The 19,311-nt window shown below is 31.5% G+C and overlaps 1 protein-coding gene across 4 annotated transcripts; it reads left to right on the top strand.

Moving 5' to 3' along the window:
* Positions 1–6,931: 6,931 nt before the first annotated feature.
* On the top strand, positions 6,932–14,429 carry LOC140809252 (uncharacterized). Of its 4 annotated transcripts, none has more exons than XM_073166809.1 (14): positions 6,934–7,096; positions 7,240–7,320; positions 7,407–7,609; positions 8,391–8,463; positions 9,730–9,804; positions 9,894–10,004; positions 10,139–10,181; positions 10,683–10,764; positions 11,076–11,178; positions 11,265–11,360; positions 11,484–11,516; positions 12,772–12,871; positions 13,768–13,852; positions 13,940–14,429. In XM_073166809.1, the coding sequence occupies exons 2-14, from the start codon at positions 7,249–7,251 to the stop codon at positions 14,064–14,066; spliced, it is 1,203 nt and encodes a 400-aa protein (XP_073022910.1). In that variant the 5' UTR covers positions 6,934–7,096; positions 7,240–7,248; the 3' UTR covers positions 14,067–14,429. The 4 variants fall into 4 exon arrangements, with proteins under 4 accessions (XP_073022912.1, XP_073022910.1, XP_073022909.1 ...); XM_073166808.1 differs by having other exon boundaries at positions 7,209–7,320; XM_073166810.1 differs by lacking the exon at positions 6,934–7,096 and adding an exon at positions 7,115–7,133.
* The last annotated feature ends 4,882 nt before the right edge of the window (positions 14,430–19,311 follow it).

Raw genomic sequence — 19,311 nt, 5'->3', positions numbered from 1 at the left:
CTGGGATTACAATTTTAAACATAAATAACTTTAATTTTAATTTTTTAATAAAACATCCCAGTTAATTTTATTATTCATATAACTACCCAATAAACTTCATTCATCAACCCATCAATGGAAAATAATTTTGGCAAAAATTTGTGTGATACAATCTCACGAATTGTATTTTATGAGATGTATCTCTTATTTGGATCATCCATGAATAAAATATTATTTTTTATTGTGAATATCGGTACTCGTCTCATAGATAAAGATTCATGAGACCATATCATAATAGATATACTCAAATATTTTTTATCATGTTTATTTTTTAAAAAATAAAAATAAAATAAATAGTGGATTTGTTTATCACAAAGAGTCGAAGCTAACAAAGATCTGAAAAAGCTTTAGGTCTGAAACGTCGAAGGAACGAGGCCTCGAATACCAACACATGTATAGATTTCCCCAACCAATTGTAAAAAAAAAACACCTAAGATATGAAACATACGTAAATCCAAACAATGATTTCTCCGAATAAATATGTAATAAATGTATAAATATACATTAAAAATCAATTAGAAAAAAAAAACTGATTCTCAAATTTTCGAGTGTAGTTTTTTTTTGCCATTACGCAACAACATAAAGAATAAAGTCAGCGGTGTCACTTTTAACACCAGCCGCCGCCTTGGCTCCGAATGGACCCTTTACAACAGACACCTCCCTTGTGCTGTCGCCGTCGCCGGCGCCGCCGTGTTGATGGTGGGGAGGAGGTGGAGGGTGGTAGTACATGCGTGCAGTTTGGGGGCAGTGGGAATGAAATCTGCAAACAATCCTTACACCAGCATCCAGTAGTTCCATGTACTTCCCCATCCCCTCTTCTTAAATTCTTGCGAGGAAAAAGAGATGGGAAATCTGAAAATTTTGATCGGTCCTTCTTGTTTTAGTCCATGGAAAGATGGGAGGGGGAGAGAGACCCTTGCCCTTGAATTGTGGGAATTTGGGGTGTTATATATTGTGTGTTTGGTGCTCTTTCGGTGCTGTTTCTTGCGGTAGGAGGAAGTCGGAAAATTTGCATTTTTGTCCTTTTGTTTATGGATTTACTATTTTGGTTGAAATGATTATCAAACTTCAATTTTAGTAATGTATATTTTTATTTTTTGCAATTTAGTATTTTTTTGCGATGTAACACTACACATATCATTACTACATCAATATTGAAAGTGTATATGGTTAGACGGTCTCACGAATCTCTATCTGTGAGACGGGTCAAATTTACCGAAAATCACAATAAAAATAATATTTTTTCATGGATGACAATAAAAGATTCTTCTCACAAAATACGACATGTGAGACTGTCTCACACAAATTTTTACCTAGTATATTAAAATGACTTCACATCAAAATGACTAAAATTTGAGGAAAAATAGATAATAAATTAACATTACAATCCAATAATTAAATAATCAAAATCGCAAATAAACAAATATAAAAATGTAAAATATAAATTTTCAATAAATAATTATGACAAAGACTTTGATGTAGGTTCTTTGAAGTTTGAACGGCGTTTTCCTTTTTAAACATTGTTTCCCGTGTGGAACATTGGAACTTTAGTATATTATAATTTTTTTAAAAAAAAATCTTGAAGCAATTTCCTTTTTTATTTTTATATATTATAACATACCAAAATTGAAATTCCTAACCCATCTCTGTAATATATTTTTTTAATGATGTGTAAGATTTAAACATCTATATATTTATGGCTATTTATAATTTTTATATCATAATTTAAACATTTGTTGGTGAATCTTTCTGTAAGTATCTTTTTAAAACTTTCACTTTTAGTCTCCCTAATTTTCTCTTTTCAATCTTTCCATCTATAAAAAAAAATATTTAATGTTTAGCATATTTCTATATTTATATTATTTTCCTTTCGTATCAAGTTATATCAATAATATAACTATATAAGGTCGAAAAATTATAAGACTGTCTTATTTTGGTGCAAATTTTACACTAAAATAGTGCAATTTCTGTTCCAAATACAACATTCATCTCCAACACATTTACTTCGAATCTTACCCCAAAAAGAATATTCTCGAAAAATTCCTTTTATTTTACATATATTAAATATTTTATTTTATTTAATATATTTTTAGTTATGAATAATGTTCATATTATTAATACATTTAAATAATATTATTTAAGTTTATAATTTAATTATATAATATAAATTTATATTGTATTTGCATTTGTATTTGAATTATGTGTTTCAATTTACATTTGAATTTTAATTATGTGGAAATCAATTATTGTCTCTACTATTATAGAGATTGAAACATAACATTTGAGTTGTTGTACAATTTAAAATATTTGATTTACGTTACTCTCACAAACTTTTTTTATGTATAAAGATACAAACATTTGATCATAAGGCGAGTTAACCTGATTCATATTTTCAAATAAAAGTAATACTTTTTCGTGTATCAGGTCAAGTTGGAGATTCGCCTCAGAAAATTGACTCATTAGATAATCTCGTTAGAGTTTTTTTGTGTAGTAAAATAACTTATATAGCTTTCTAATAACATTGATTTACTTCCTTTTTTCTTTTTTTATAATAAGATACATGTTTCTATAAAGTGTATTTATTTATATAGGATCGTCAATATACTAATATGATTTCAAATTTTATAATTTTAAGCAGAAAATTAAATCTTTAATTTTTAAGCGCAATTAATTAATAATTGGAAATCAGAATCATTTGCAGATTGCTATACAGCTTGCAGAACAACGCGTCGAATAAATAGTTATAGAATAAAGTTGAAGGCATGATAAGAAATATAGCAAAGAATGAGGGCTATTATGCAATTTTGACAACTAAAGTCGTTCAACTAATGTTGACCAAAATAGCTGCGTCAAATTTCCGCGTGATTCCACGAAAAAAAGGGTTAGTTCGATTATGGGTGTGTGGGCAATGCCCACACCTCATATGAGTGGTTGAGATTTCATCTCATGGGGAAAAAAAAATTAAAAAAAAATAAAATTGGGCCAGAAAAAATTTTGGCCCTTGGATGTACCCCTGCAGGCAGGATATTTCTGCCTGCAGGGGTAGGATGAAATAATCCGAAAAAAAGCCAGATGCTCTTTGACCTTTACGATTTGAAAAGGTCAGTCCCCTCTACTCTTTACCCTGTTCGCACAAATCAGGGTATATAAATTAATTTCTTTTATAAAATACAATTTAATATAATGTTTGGTTTCTAGTTCAAGATCAGAATTGTAAATATGACTAAATTATACAATTTAATAAAAGTTCGAAAGACATATCTTTCTACTTCTATCATTCTACCATTAAAAAAACAATCAATAAAAGATTTTGGCTGATACAACAACTTACGAAAATCAATTTCAGTTAGGAGTTATCCACTTTTTGTATTGAGAGTCCTGATATCTTTGCCAACAAAAATACACAAAACCACTGTCTATTGAAGTGAATGTTAAGCACAAGATGATCATAAGTGATTGAATATATAAATATGTGTCCGAAAATAGAGCATGTTGATGATAGAAAGATTACGAGTGTTTAAGATTTTGATTAAAACAGATGTGAATACTTTCAGTAGTCTCTATGGTGCAAACACAAATTGAGTAAGGCTCATCTACCATCACTGGTGATCGATCACCCTTCAATACCTCTTAGAACTAGACAATATATGCTTAATGGATTCTTGCATGTCGCTTTTATCTAGCAATTAGAACCTAATGGACATTAATTGCACTATACTATGCCGAGAACTTGAAGATGTTCATATATGATCATTGAAAATTTTCAAACGTTGGAAGATGTTATTGTATAAATATACAGATTCAAAATAGTTGAAATAATGAGACAAGACTCGAGCTTTTACAATCTGAAATATACAAGATTTTGAGCACTCTTATTCTTTTAAATATCAAGTTGTTTACTAGCACACACTTACTTTTCATATCCGATTATCAATGATCAGATTTTGTCACTTTACCAACTCTAGCCATAAATTTTGTCACTTCACCAACTCTAGCCGTTCAAGGCTATATGTTAAAGAGTTGTGTCATATTTGTTTGAACCAAAGGTTCAAAGATAGCCAAATTTACTTACAATGTTATTTGAGTCGTCACTAAGAGTTCCTCTACCACTAGCGATCAGCAGCTAGGAACTGAAAATTCTCGCTCAGTAGTGAAAACCTTGCAATCGAATTTGTCGCCTTGAAACACTGAAGCTTGCTACACGGTTTCGATCTATGTTTTGATTTGTAGTTTTAGAAGATGTATTTGTTGGTTGTATAGTATTTGATGAGTGGAGGAGTGCAATTTTTTCGATTGTTTTTGTGGTACCAGGAACTACAAGAAATTTATCGGGTATTCGAAAGTCTTGACTAGTAAAAATTTTACTTATATTTTCAGGTATCCAAATGAAAAACAGTAATTAGGAGTCAAGTTTTTGGGTTAGGTAGGTAAAAATGCTACGGATGTCCGAACCGAAATATCGAAACCCGAGATACTTGACTCGAAGCCTGTTATAACAATAATTTGAAAGATAGATCATCTTAAATCCTAATCTTATTATTATTAATTTTAATTAATAATAATAATTGTACAAATAAAATAAAAAATAAGTAGACCAATATGCACACAACTTTCTTTATTTTTTAAAACATAACCAACACATATTTAAATAAACAAATAATTTTTTTAAAATGATAAAATAGTACACATTTTTTTTTTTGAAAAACAAATTATCTAATATTTTATAAATAAAGAATTTTCGAAAAAAATTGGTTGACCGATTATTGTTTTAAGATGTCTATATTTCAAATTATTGAACTTGAATTTCAACTATTATTTTGTTGGTAAATGATAGGGGTGATAATTTTTTTTATTAACCATCAGAACTAGCAGAACCGAATTTCATGGTACCGTTTTTTCTAATGTTTTATAAAAATCACGATTAAAAATAATAATCATAAACGACACCGCATACACAGTTCGGTTATTTTTTTCCCAAGAACTGCACTAAACCGTACCGCTTACACCGTTTGCCATAGATATTTGACCTAAGATTATAATAATTTGTAAACGACATATTCAATTAAAGAAGTCGTTATTTATTATATCTCAACTCTCTTCAAAATTATTACACCTACAAAGAAAACTGTTGATGATCGATGCAGAGTTTAGAAGGGGGTGAATAAACTATTCTCCTTTTATGATAGTTTTTGTAAAGGGTGCTAGAATTCTGTTAGAGATTGTAGTTGTTCTTGTTCGAGTGTAAGTCCAGCAGATCACGAAAGTAAGTTTGGAAACGATCCGATGGAGTAGGGTGAAAACAGTAATAACAGTAGGCAATAAAATAGTAGTTGTTTCTGGAAGTTCGAAGATAAAATTTTCTAGGTCTCCCGTTCTTCTGTTTCCAGAAGATATCACTAAAAGACTTTGGATTTTACAGTACAACACTTGTACACACCCACTTCAGCAGAGCTTATCTTTTGCCTACTGAAACTCTTAGTAACTAAACACAAAGTGACTTAGTATAACAAAGTTCTGGAAAAGACTCTTTTCCAGTTTACTAACTCTTCTCGAAATATAGTAAGGTGTTTTGCTTGAAGAGATGAAAAAATAGCAGTACAAGATGATCTCGAAAGATCATATGTAAAATATGAAGCGTGTACTGCTTTTCTGCAAGTTTGAGCTTAGAAGATGATGATTGATTCGCGGTTGCTCAAAGTAGCGTTGGATAGATAAAAGATCAGTGATCAGCTCCAAGTGGTTTTGATCCATATATATATAGATAACTTGAATCCAACGTCTATAATAAAAAACGGCTATTTTGGTGTCTGAAAGAAACAGATTTATTTACTTAAATGGATTCTGCAAAAAGCTTTCAACACAATCAGTCTTGTTACTTACTAAAATGGGTAAAGCGAATTAAATGACTTAGTACAGCATTTAATGATGCAATAAATACTTCTACTCGATAAAGTAACGGTAACTTTTAAGACTACTTCCGTTAGCAAAGAAAACGTCAAGTTATTCTAATTCTATACTAGGTTCTGCTTCTGGTTATCTAAGTTCTGAAAACTTAGTCCTGCTTTTATATCGTCTACTGATTTGTACTAACAGTCTGCTGGTTTTGATTCGTATCGCCACAATAAATTTAGGTCTAACAAAAACTTATCATATTTTTAATTATTCTTCATATTAGTATTTTATTATAGTATTTATTTCTTTTACCACATTAATTTGTTTGAAGTTTGAAAGTTAAAAAAAGATAAAATAGTGTAAATGTTATTTTTGTTGTGAGTGTGTTGTGTTGTTAAATTGTTAACTTATTTTTGAATCTTGATTATTATTTTATTTAGTTTTATGTTTATATGATTTGAACTATATTTATATTTGAAAACAATATATTATTATTGTTTAAAATAAATTAGAATACATGTTTTAATATTTTTCAATAAAAAAATCGTAAACCGAGTGCAACCGTTCAAAACCATAAGACTAATTGTACATGTAAAACCGCGTTATTTTTTTAAAATACTAGCCGACCGTATATGACAATTCGGTTTGAATGTTTTTTTAAAAAAACCACAAAATCGCACCGTGATTACGCCCCTAGTATATGGTATCAACTCAAGTCTCATTTTTTAAAATAAAAGATAAGAAATTTGTCAAGTTCTAAAAGAAATATTTAAAAAATAAAATTAATTTAAAAATAAAAATTTATTGACAATGGCCACTGCCACATCGTTTATTTATTTTTTTACAGAAAATTTTGCACTATTTTTTCAAAACTCCAACACACATTAATTTCAAAAATTTTATTTTATAAAAAATTATTTATTAAAAAAAAAAACCAACTGTAGCTCAATATTGTAAATGAAAGACTTGGGCTCGGCTGTTGTTTGCCCATCTTTTGGCCGAATTATACCCAAAAAGAAAAAGAAAAAGAAAAAGAAAAAGCATAAACGTAAACCCTAATTCCCTGAATTTGTTCGCTAAGATTTCGAAACTCTCTCGTTTTTTAGTGGAATATCAATCTTCTCATCCTGCCCTCATAAGAAATTTTCCCGATCCAATTCGCACGGTACATGCTTTTCTTTGTCTAAGTTTAAGCTAAAAAGGTTAACGTTTAGCTGAGCACAGATTCGATGTAAATGCGAGTCATGTTTATTGTTCATCTTGATTTTTTTCCCCAGTAAATCTCACATGGTTGTCGTGTATAACTAGCGTTTTATAATGGGGAAGAAGAAATCGAGGAAGACGGCGGAGAGTGACACAGATTTGGGATTTCACATTGACATGGATAACGTAAATGAGCATGCTAGGCTCGTTCTTGATACTTTTCATTTTTAAATCTGTGTTTTGAAATCTGCGGTATTTTTGTGCCATTTTAGGTTGGTAGTGATGATATTTATCAGAATGGTGATCAACAATATCATGATGATGATAAGGATGTAGGTAACGAGGATGAATATGATGAAGAAGGTGACGAGTTGGGTTACGATGATGACATACGGAATGATGATGAAGATGTACAAAGAGGTGATGAAATTGAAGAGCTTGAGAAAGAGTACAGGGAACTCAAAAATGAGGAGCAGTGAGTGGATGACCCTTCTAGTCTTCTACTTTTTTTTGTCTTGTGCATTCTATTCCATGATGTTGTAATCTCGTGGTAATTTTTTCATAGGAGAAATAATTAAACAATTTCGCATTTAGACTGGGTGCATAACGGTGTTTGTTCCTGTCGCTTAGAGTCATTTCGTTTGTGCTAACTGGTAAATGTGCATGCTAACTGGTTGGGAGCCGGTTCTAGAGCATGTTGTGTTCCTTATTATCGTATTTTGGGCCTCAATACACGTGAAATGTTGTACTAGGTATTTAGTCAAAGGAAAGTTCAAAGATAGATTGGAAATGTGTCATGTTTTTTCTTCTTTTTAAAAAATCCGCATGTTTGTTTAGGAATCAAGTTTCGTGGAGCTTTAACTGTTCCCTCTTTGAAATCTTCCGTCCTCTAATTTTATATACCCGTAAAACTCCTAGCTTTTGCAATCTATTGTTGCAGTGTTGGTTATAATAGTAGTTGCGCATTAGAAGTTTTTCCGTAGTTATCTATAGCTTTTTGTTTCTATAGTTTTACCCAAAGGAAAATCTGTTCTAAGTTGTAATGTGAGTACTTGGGTTCTGGTAGCTTCAGCATTTTTTTGTTCCTTGATCACAAATTTGTTGTTGCATGTCATCAATGTGCCAATCAATATCAACACAATGAAATGTCTTATGGATTGATGATTACCAGTCCTGGCATTCTTGAGTATGTTTGTAGAATTATAACCTTTATATTTCTCATTGTATTCTAATTTACTGTATTTGATTACATTCAGAGATCTATTGAGGAATCTAAAGCGACAGAAAGATGAGGACCTTCAAAAAAGTCAGGCTGTAAAAAACCAAAGGGTATATAGCTCTTGTCACATTACATTTAGGTTTTTATTGTCAGTAGATAATTTATTTTATTGAAAAGTTACTCCTCAAATTTCTTTATTTTCTTTGTTAATATCCATCGAAATTCACTAGCTTACTTTGAGTTAAATGTTTGTTTTGTTGATGGGTGTAATGAAAATGATGCTATTTCCTTTTTTAAATTCTTGATTGTTTTTATGTGATTTTCTGGTCAATGGTCATGCCATATGATTAATGAGATGCGAAATTGTCTCAACTTATACATGACTGTGTGCCTTTTATTTTTGTTGTTTCCTTGGCCCTTGCTGGGCTTATCTTCTTTACATAGTTGTAAAAAGCGTGTGACTCGAGCTGTTGAGCCTAGGCGTAGCCAGGCGCACCCTACGCGCTTGGGTAACCACCCAGGCGCAAACCTTGCAAGAGGCAAGCCCAGACGCACACCTTTTTCACGGCACAATGCTTGCTTGAGGTGAGAAAAAGCGCGAACCACCCAGATGCGAACTTTGCAAGAGGCGAGCCCAGGCGCATGCCTCTTGCAAGGTGCAAGGCTTGCTTGAGGCGAGAAAAAGCGCGCTTCTGTGAAAATTGTTTGTGAGAAATTTTTTTTTGTTAACATAACCCAAGAGCAATAAGATTAAGCCCATAACCTTTTAATTATTTTAGAAATATTTCATGCATGTATTAATACTTATTCCATCAGAACTCTAAGTGCAAAGCACTATCTTTCTCCTAATTTTAACTTGCAGTTCTCTTTGCAATTTCAACTACAGTGCTTCTATCTTACTTCTTTAATTGCTGCAATGCTCTCTTATTTTGTTTTTCATTTTTTTTTATTTTATAGGCACTTAATATATTAGCAGCCACTCTTTTTCTTTATGTTTTTTTACTGCAATTTAGTTCCAATACCTATCGAACTTTTCATCTAATGTTTTCTTTAAGAAGACAAAGAGGCTTAACGATTAGGTAATTGATTTTTAAAAAAAATTACATTGTATATTTGTTAACGAATTTTTTATTTTAATTATTGTTTAATGTTATGTTAAATCTATTTCTATGTATATAATTTTTAGTTAAATTCACCTTAAATACGCGAATTCTAACAATTTATGCTAAGTGCGCCTGCCTTCGATAAGGCACATGTTTTGCCTTGCGTCTCATGCTCAGGACACTTATTTGTCTTAGTGCGCCTTAATAATTATGCTTCTTTATGTGATTATACTTCTGTGCTGTGATCTTATGATGTCTCCTCCTCTTGGGAAGGCTCTCTGGGACAAGACACTTGAATTCAGATTCTTGCTGCAAAAAGCATTCTCAAGTTCCAACAGGCTTCCACAGGTTCCAACTGGAATTTGACCTGTTTATTAATGATTGTATGAGATATAAGTGTATTAAAAGATATTTGCTAAAAAAATTGTTGTTTAAAGGAGCCAGTTAGATCCTTATATTGTGATGCGGGTACTGGAGTGAGTGAAGCCTATTCAGATTTAGTCGATTCCTCCAAGAAGACCTTGGATTCTATACTGGAATTACAGCAGGTAAAATTGAAATTTTTTCTGTGTCACATCAATGAAATCATGATTATTTCTATTTTAGTTAATGAAATATCTCAGAGTTTGCACATATCTGCTGATTTCCTTTGTTTCTCCTTCACCCTACTTAATTTTGGCAGGCACTGTTGAAGAACAATCCATCCATTGCACACTTTGTTGAAGGTATACATGTCCTCGTCTCATGGCAGTGAATTTGCATAATCCTAATTCAGCCCATTTTGTTGAAGATTCTGTCATGGTTTAGCTTAAGTGCTTAACTTTTATAATCATTGTCAGTGCTTTTTTTGCCATTGTTGCCCCCTAGTACTATTTTATTATCAAAATATTGTGCCTGAACTAGCAACTAAAGCAGAATTCGTCAACAATCTCCAGAAATAACTTCATGATCTGTGTTTCAAATTACCTTATTGTTTCATTGAGATTGTGAATGTTCAATCTTGAAAATATGATATTTGGTTTCAAATATCTCACGGCTTTGAATTTACCCAGTTCCTAAGCACCACTGTGATATTTTGTTTAATCTATAAAAAGTTAAAACATGATTTTACTATCAATATGTTTTCTCTCAAAACATAATTGAAATATATTTGCTTCGTTATCACTTTAGTTGAGTGCTCATACAATTGGTGGTTGGTTTGTTCACCAAAGCTAATTTGATGGCAGATTCCAACCAATTAGAAGCCTCCAGTTACTCCAACGGGGACATTGACGAAGAATGGTTGCAGATTTCTCAAATGCAATCAAGGTGGGAACTAAGATCGTTCTTTTTCTTATTCTTCTTGATTTATCCTTTATATTTGATTCTGCTGTATATCCTCTGAAGCTGTGGAGATGTTAAGTTTTATTTGGATTTCTTGTTTCAATTGGCAGCAGATAATAATTGATTCTGGATGCAGTTCTGTCTACTTTAGTATCAGTTTAGGTCTACAATTGCCCGTCGATAAACATTAGCAAATTCTTGATGATTTTTTTCATTTGGATTATTGTGTGTCAGTAACGGATATTGAGATCACAGTGGTTTATGATTTATACTTATCACAAATTTTCTTCTTGTAGAATTGCTTCTTTTAGAAATAAATCAATTGATAAATGGCAGCGGAAGACCCAGGTCACAACTGGCGCAGCTGCTATTAGAGATAAATTGCATGCCTTTAATCAGGTTCCATTAAGACTTTCAAGTTATTTTTTATGACACGGTAGGCACAAGCTTAAATTATCCACAGCTGACTGTTTATGTTTCTACAGAGTATAAGTCAACAAGTGGCTGCTTATATGAGGGATCCAAGTAAAATGACTAAGGCGATGCAACAAAATAGATCGGCGGTTGTTGTGTTTGGAAATGTAGGTTTCCTTTTGATTTTTATTGAATTCCACACTACATTTAAACAGTTGTCTCAGAATGTCCATATGTTTTGGGTTGTTTATTTTATGTATTCTGATATTTTGTTTTTTTTTCCTCAATAGGTTCCAAATTCTACTGATGATAATGATGAGAAGGTACTTGCTTTTTTCTTGATACTGACTTGTTTAAAGTGGTTTTATTCTTTGTTTACGTTTGCACTTTTGTCTTTTTAAATTGTATGTAGCAAGTGGAAAATTTACAGCATATGTGGTGATGGTAGTCTATATTAGTTCTTTGCCAAATATTCGGTTCTTTTCTGGCCATGTAGTATAAAAAACTATGATGATGTAATGAGTGAAGTGTTTTATCGATTGGTTGATAACTTTTGTGCAATATATACTGGTATATTTTAAAATTGAATTGAATAGTTTTCAAATTTATAGAGCTGGAGTTGTCCTTAATATGTCCGTACTTTTGGTTTTAGTTAGGTGCTATTCATCTACCACGTAGTTATGTAGAGTGAAAATGATACTGACCTCTTATGTGGCGGTTGATAAATCTTTGAATGAATCTCAACAAGGTGAAAAGTCGAGATATAAAGGCTAGAACTCGCTAGAACTCCTAATCATCCGTGTAACATATAAATTTGAGGTGAGAGAAATCTCAGTGTTGGGAATTTGACTGGTGTGATTATGCTGCACGGTTACATTCAGTTGTGCTTGGATTAATGAATTTCAAACTTTTTGATTGGCTTGGATGGACAAAATTGAAGGTTGCATTTAGATATGAATCTGCAGCCCCTGGGATCGATAAACCTTTATGGATTTGAAGTTAGAGATTTCAAATTCATAATAACGAATCCATTGGTTTGTTTGGGAGAATCCACTTGGAAACAGATTTCAAAATCTCAAATATGTATTTTTCGAGTCGTCGTGGTGGATTTCAAATACATACCAACATGGAGTTATTTCAATCCTTACTTAAATTCAATTTTTCAATCTAAACGCAACCGAAGTGTATTTCATATTTGATCCATATCAAGTTATGCAATTTCATATACACCTAAGACAGTGATATTTGAAATTCATCTCTTTAGTCCCTCCCCCAAATCAAATCGATCAATCCAAGTGCAACTCAATTCCCATCTCCTGCGGTGAAACCTGAAAAGGCCTTGTTTTTGGTTTGTTCGTAGTTCCTTTTTTAAAGTGTGAGAGGTGAGACATAGGCTCCTATAAACATATTGAAAATGGGGAAACCCAGTGTGCGAGGGGGGAGGTGACTTATTTGTAAAGTCAGAGTCTCAGACGAATCAAAAGAAATGAATTGAATGGTTATTTTGTAGAATTTCTATCCCTTATTGGTGGTTGTCTTTGTCACCATTGGTAGCTGAACATGTGAAACTTTTTGTAGGAGACAGACGCCGATGGTGACCCTGAACTTTTGGACGACTCTGAATTATATCAGCAATTACTGAAAGAGTTCTTCGAGACGATCGATCCATCATCATCTGGTAAGATGTTTTGGATGCAATATATTTCCTTTTATGCTGAGAACATCTGGTTTAAATTCTTATCTCAAATGCATCATTTCTAGTTTAAATGACAGTATCAGCCTGTTCGGTTTGTAGTCAGTCGGAGAAGGGGTATTTTGCAGGTTTTCTATACTCTGTAGTTTCTGTTAAATATTTCTGTTTTTGCTGCGGACCGTCTAGTTTAAATCCTTGCCTCAAATACATCATTACTAGTTGCATGGCAATGTTTGTGAATGTGGTTTTACGTTAGTCGCTAGAAGGGTGTCTGCCAACTCTTTTGTGGCTTTCATATCTTAGTATCTTACAAATAGCCAGCTCTGGTTTGTCTGACATGCTAAAGAAGCTGATAATTGCAGTCAATTATTGTCAATTTTGCTGCTGATGGTTGATAGTGACATCCTTTTGAACACCCTTTTTGCATCAAGCTTGGACACCTCTCAAGGTCTGGGAGGGATCTATAATTTCTGTGGTATAAGGGAGGGATCTTTAGTGTCTGTGGTTCAACCTTTCTGTAGGTTATACCTTTCTTCCAATTGGCAAAAGATTTCAGGTTTTCATCCAAAATCTAAATCCTTTGGCAATAATATTTTTACTCGTCTCCTTGAGGTTTAATTTGATCAACTGTTCTTTTTATGTCTCAATGTTGGCCACTTCAACCCTTATATAAAATACACCACACCTTTCCTTCTTCAACACAGCTAACTGATTCACCAACACAGATTCTGTTAATATCTGGTTGCATCTCCATAACCAGACCTTTAATTTGTTTAGTGGGAAAGTGTCCCTGCAGATTTTTCATACACTAGTATTTTCTAGCATATTTTCTGAGCCAACTGAGAAAACCATTTCCAAAATCTATTTTGATTATTTTCCAGAGGCGGCCTTCTATGCTATGAAAAGATTGCAGAAGAAGAAGAGAAAAATTGTTGATCGTCGTGCCTCGAAGAGTCGCAAGATCAGGTACGTGCATTGTTGTTGGCAGGGCTCTCCTTTCACCCCAAGCTACGGCTATATCTGTGAAATCTCCAATATTTAATGGATTGGCAGGTATCATGTTCATGAAAAGATGGTCAATTTTATGGCACCTCAACGGATGGATCTCCCTCCCATGGCCCCTAAACTATTTGAAAATTTGTTCGACCTTAAAAGCAAGAAACCTACCTCAGTGGCTTAGGTTACCTTTATAAACCGAAATCGTGCAAGAAACGTGAAAGTGCAAATCTGTGTCCCTCTACACTCAATTCTTTATGTAGAAAACACATCACAGGATTCAAGGAAGCGCGGATATGAGGATGATCGAGTCCGAGTGGTGAATGTGAGGATTTTGTGTCCCTGAATTGTTAATTTTACTTCTTTACAAATTTGCTTCCATGAGTTATTGTTTCTTAGACTTATAGCACACGCTTGAATCGTTTGATGGCGCTTTTGATTTGAACAAGGACTTCAAATTTGTTATCTAATCCTATTTTCTTGTATTGTATTTTAAATTCCTCGAATTTGAAATTCTTCCCTTTATTTTTAAGATTGTTTATAATTAGCATGTTTCTGTATGGCTGGTTGTATAGCACGAGAGAGACTAACAGCCGAAAATATGGTCATGAAATTTAAATAATGTTTAAAGACATTTGAACAACATAATGTCATGGACTAGATCTTTTATGAGATGGGTTCACGAATCTTTATTTATGAGATGGGTTCACGAATCTTTATTTATGAGATGAGTAATTCTACTGATTTTCACAATAAAAAATAATATTTTTAGTATAAAAAAATATTATTTTATCATGGATGACTTAAATAAGTTATTTGTCTCATAAAATACGATTCGTGAGATCGTCTCACACAAGTTTTTGTTATGTTTATAAAGTAGTATTTATCAATTTAAACATACCAAAACATCATAAATAAATTCCGATAAATTCACTTATATGTATGTCATATTTTGCAATTTTTTTTTTGTTTTGTGATTTTGATATTATGGAAACTCTTTCATATCTAACATACATATAAATATACCACTTTTATTTGTGAATTTCCTTATATGTCCTTGTTCATTTATTTAGTTTAAGCTAGCAAATAAATTAATATGTTATCTTAAAGGTTTTTTTTTGTAATTCATTGTCCATCTTAAATGAATTTCGACATTAATACACATTCCTCTTTCTTCCCTAATTTTTATGCCAAAAAAATTATTTATTTAAATTTTCTTGTTAGTTTAAGTTAGCAAATTAAATAAATATACCACTTTCATTTGTGAATTTCCTTATATGTCCTTGTTCATTTATTTAGTTTAAGCTAGCAAATAAATTAATAGGTTATCTTAAAGGTTTTTTTTGTAATTCATTGTCCATCTTAAATGAATTTGGACATTAATACACATTCCTCTTTCTTTCCTAATTTTTATGCCAAAAAAATTATTTATTTAAATTTTCTGGTTAGTTTAAGTTAGCAAATTAAATTAATAAGTTTTTTTAAGAGTTTTTTGTAATTCATTGTCCATCTTAAATAGATTTGGACATTAATACACATTTTTATTTCTTTTTTAAATTTTATGCTAGAAAAATTATTTATTTACATTTCTTAGTAAATTTCTTAACAAGTTTATTTTTAAATATGAACAAAGTTTAAGTTAACAAATAAATTAATAGGTTATCTTAAAGGTTTTTTTTGTTTAAGTTAGCAAATAAATTAATAGGTTATCTTAAAGGTTTTTTTTTTTGTAATTCATTGTCCATTTTAAATAAATTTGGACATTATACACATTCTTTTTTCTTCCTTAACTTTTATGTCAAAAAAATTATTTATTTAAATTTTCTTGTTAATTTTTGTCAGCAAATTAAATTATTAGATTTTTTAAGAGTTTTTGTAATTTATTGTCCATCTTAAATAGATTTGGACATTAATACACATTCCTATTTCTTTTTAAATTTTATGCCAGAAAAATTATTTATTTATATTTTTTAGTAAATTTTTAACAAGTTTATTTTAAATATGAACAAATAAATTAATAGTTTATCTTAAAGGTTTTTTTTGTAATTAATTATCCATCTTAAATGAATTTGGACATTAATACACATTCATCTTTCTTCCCTAACTTTCATGCCAAAAAATTATTTATTTAAATTTTCTTGTTAATTTAAGTTAGCAAATTAAATTAATAGGTTTTTTTAAGATTTTTTTGTAATTCATTGTCCATCTTTAATGGATTTGGACATTAATACACATTACTATTTCTTTTTTAAATTTTATGCGAGAAAAATTATTTATTTAAATTTCTTAGTAAATTTTTTAACAAGTGTATTTTTAAATATGAACTAATAAATTAATAGGTTATCTTAAATGTTTTTTTTGTAATTAATTATTCATCTTAAATGAATTTGGACATTAATACACATTCATCTTTCTTCCCTAACTTTTATGCCAAAAAAAATATTTATTTAAATTTTCTTGTTAATTTAATTTAAGTGAGAAAATTAATTAATGGGTTTTTTTAAGAGTTTTTTGTAATTCATTGTCCATCTTAAATGGATTTGGACATTAATAAACATTCCTATTTCTTTTTTAAATTTTATGTCAAAAAATTATTTATTTACATTTCTTAGTAAATTTTTTAACAAGTTTATTTTTAAATATGAACAAATAAATTAATAGGTTATCTTAAAGGTTTTTTTTGTAATTAATTATTCATCTTAATGAATTTGAATATTAATACACATTCCTCTTTCTTCATTAACTTTTATGCCAAAAAAATATTTATTTAAATTTGTGTGTTAATTTAAGTTAGCAAATTAAATTAATAGGTTTTTTTAAGAGTTTTTTGTAATTCATTGTCCATCTTAAATGGATTTGGACATTAATACACATTCCTATTTTTTTTTAAATTTTATGCTAGAAAAATTATTTATTTACATTTCTTAGTAAATTTTTTAACAAGTTTATTTTTAAATATGAACTAATAATATCATATATTATATAGATATTGAAATATGATAAAAGATTTCTAACATCTAACATACATATATGTCACTTTCAATTATGTTTTCCCCTATGTACCCTTATATTTCTAGATTTTGCAATTTGGATTCATGGAGGATTATTTTTTTCGCTGCTTACTACCATTTGATAGATATATGTGCCCATTTATTTCCTCCTCATTTATTTTCTTCCTACGTTTCTTCCTTTCCTATTACTGCTTCACCATGGTCATTACTGTTGATGGGTTATTTCATCCACATTCCAGTAAACTCACTGATTTCTATCGCTTGAAATTTGTTTATGTCGCTGTGATCCTCAATTTCTCTCTGTTATTTTGGTTTTACTTCTTCTATTTTTCATGGCACAGGGTAGATGGCCGGCTGTCATCTCGGGATTTGTCACAAGGTATGTGTTTCGCTCTCCTCATTTTTCTCATGCTTGCTTTGTTGATGCCCCTTTGCATCTTCCGAGTTCCTGTATTATCCTAACGTTATTTTCCCTCTTAGCTATGTGTGTTATCTTAAAGAGTTTCATGTAATAATTTTAATTTTGCATCGATTGGATTGTTTCCCCCTTTGATCTGTTTATATTTTTTATCGCATGTGTTGCTGTCGTTCAATGATATAATTCCATCATACATCACATATTGTGTCCGTTCCTTTGGCGTGTTCTCCTATTTGTAAGTAATCTGTTGTTGTTTTCATCGTGCCTTTATTTTACTTGGATTTTTTTTCTCGATTTTCCTATGTTTATTTTTTCGCACCTGAAATACATGGGTTTTTTCCCCAATTGCATTTCTTTTTAAAATTCAGACAATGAAAGAGATATTGCTGGTATCAGTGTCTTGCCAATGGTTCTTTCATGTCAATTTTGTGGCGCACATAGATTCTTTTGTGAAGCTCCATCTTCTTGTTGTGCATGTGGTGAGATTAGATTGATATCTCCTATTACTCAAATTGCATTGCTGGAATTATTCAAGGACCCATCGTCTCCCTTGGCTATTTTATTCCGCCGTAAAGTACGATTGTACAACAATGTTTTTTCTTTCACTTCATTTGGGGTTAGGCTTGACAAGGAATTGGCTTCTCTTCAACGTGGGGTATACATATTTCGTGCGCCTGGCTAGATTTTCCATTCATTGCCACCACTTATACCTAATTCGGATGGTGCAAGGTATTTTCAACTTTATTTTTGGGACAACGATAATGAGTTGGAAAATAGGATGTTCGTTTTCCCGAACACTTATGTTGACAGAGAACTCATGGTTTTGCTGATGGACATAATGAAAGTAAGCCCTTATGCACAACTTCTAAAGAGGATAAATCACTATTCTTCAATCATAAACTTAAGATTGCATATTTCCAAAAATGTTCCCGTTGACCAGAGATGTTATGACAGCCCATCCGCTGATCAAGTTGCGGCTATTTGGGTCGAAGGCAATGATGATGCTAACATTCCACATAACAGGGACATAGTTGTTTGTGGTCGTGATGGTCAAACCCATCAAATACAACATTATTATGGTTATTATGTTTCCTTGAAATATCCGTTTTTTTCCCGTATGGGCACAATGGGTGACAGCAGAATATTCTGAAGGTAAAAAATGGGTATGCCCATGTTGACGTGCATGGGAGTGTGCTACCACTTGCAGATGTTAATTCCTTCGATCGTATTATTGCTGGTGAAAGTCGTGGTGCGTTTTTAATCTTTACCTCATACTCAATTTTTGTAATTATTTCTTGCAATTTCCCCCAAACAAACAAGATAATGTTCGGCTGCATATATTTATATTTTTGTCATGCAACTAATTTTTGTGTATTTTATTTGTTTCATGCAATTGTTCGTGGAAAAAATGATAGGATGGTTTCTTGTAGGGAGTACTATTGTTACATGTTTCAAATTCATGGGCCATGGCAGCAACACTTCGTTAATCTTGTATGGTGGTCGAGTATTGCAGCAGTTTGTTGTCGATATGTACATTAAACTAGAAACAAAGAGATTAGATTACTACAGAAGGCACCAAAGTGAGATAAGGTCCGAATTGTACCGGGTGTGGTTGACAGTGTAGCCAATGGTGAATCACGTGGGAGTGAGGTCAAGCAACGTGTTGTTTTACCAGCATCTTTCATAGGAGGTCAAAGAGATATGCGACGTCGATATCTTGATGCAATTGCATTGGTTCAGAAATTTGGAAAACCTGACTTGTTTATTACGATGACTTGCAATCCGGATTGGAAAGAGATTCGAGAAAATTTATTTGAAGGTCAGCTTGCTCGTGATCGTCCACATTTGGTCTCTCGAGTGTTTCGTGCAAAATTACTTAATCTTAAGGACCAGATTTTTAAAAAGTCTATATATTTGGCCCTATTGTTGCTTATGTTTATGTTATCGAGTTCCAGAAACGAGGTCTACCTTATTGTCATATGATTATTATCCTGCAATCT

Source organism: Primulina eburnea, chromosome 13 (assembly GCF_022965805.1).
Source record: "Primulina eburnea isolate SZY01 chromosome 13, ASM2296580v1, whole genome shotgun sequence".
Lineage (NCBI taxonomy): Eukaryota > Viridiplantae > Streptophyta > Magnoliopsida > Lamiales > Gesneriaceae > Primulina > Primulina eburnea.
Note: the sequence above shows the minus strand (reverse complement) of the source record. Positions and strands in the feature narration are given on the sequence as shown.

Excerpts from the sequence above, each read along its gene's own strand:
- LOC140809252 (XM_073166809.1), top strand. The coding sequence starts at position 7,249 with ATGGGGAAGAAGAAATCGAGGAAGACGGCGGAGAGTGACACAGATTTG. Across the intron at positions 8,464-9,729 it reads AGGCTGTAAAAAACCAAAGG|GCTCTCTGGGACAAGACACT; the intron begins GTATATAGCTCT and ends CCTCTTGGGAAG. Across the intron at positions 11,361-11,483 it reads CGGTTGTTGTGTTTGGAAAT|GTTCCAAATTCTACTGATGA; the intron begins GTAGGTTTCCTT and ends TTTCCTCAATAG.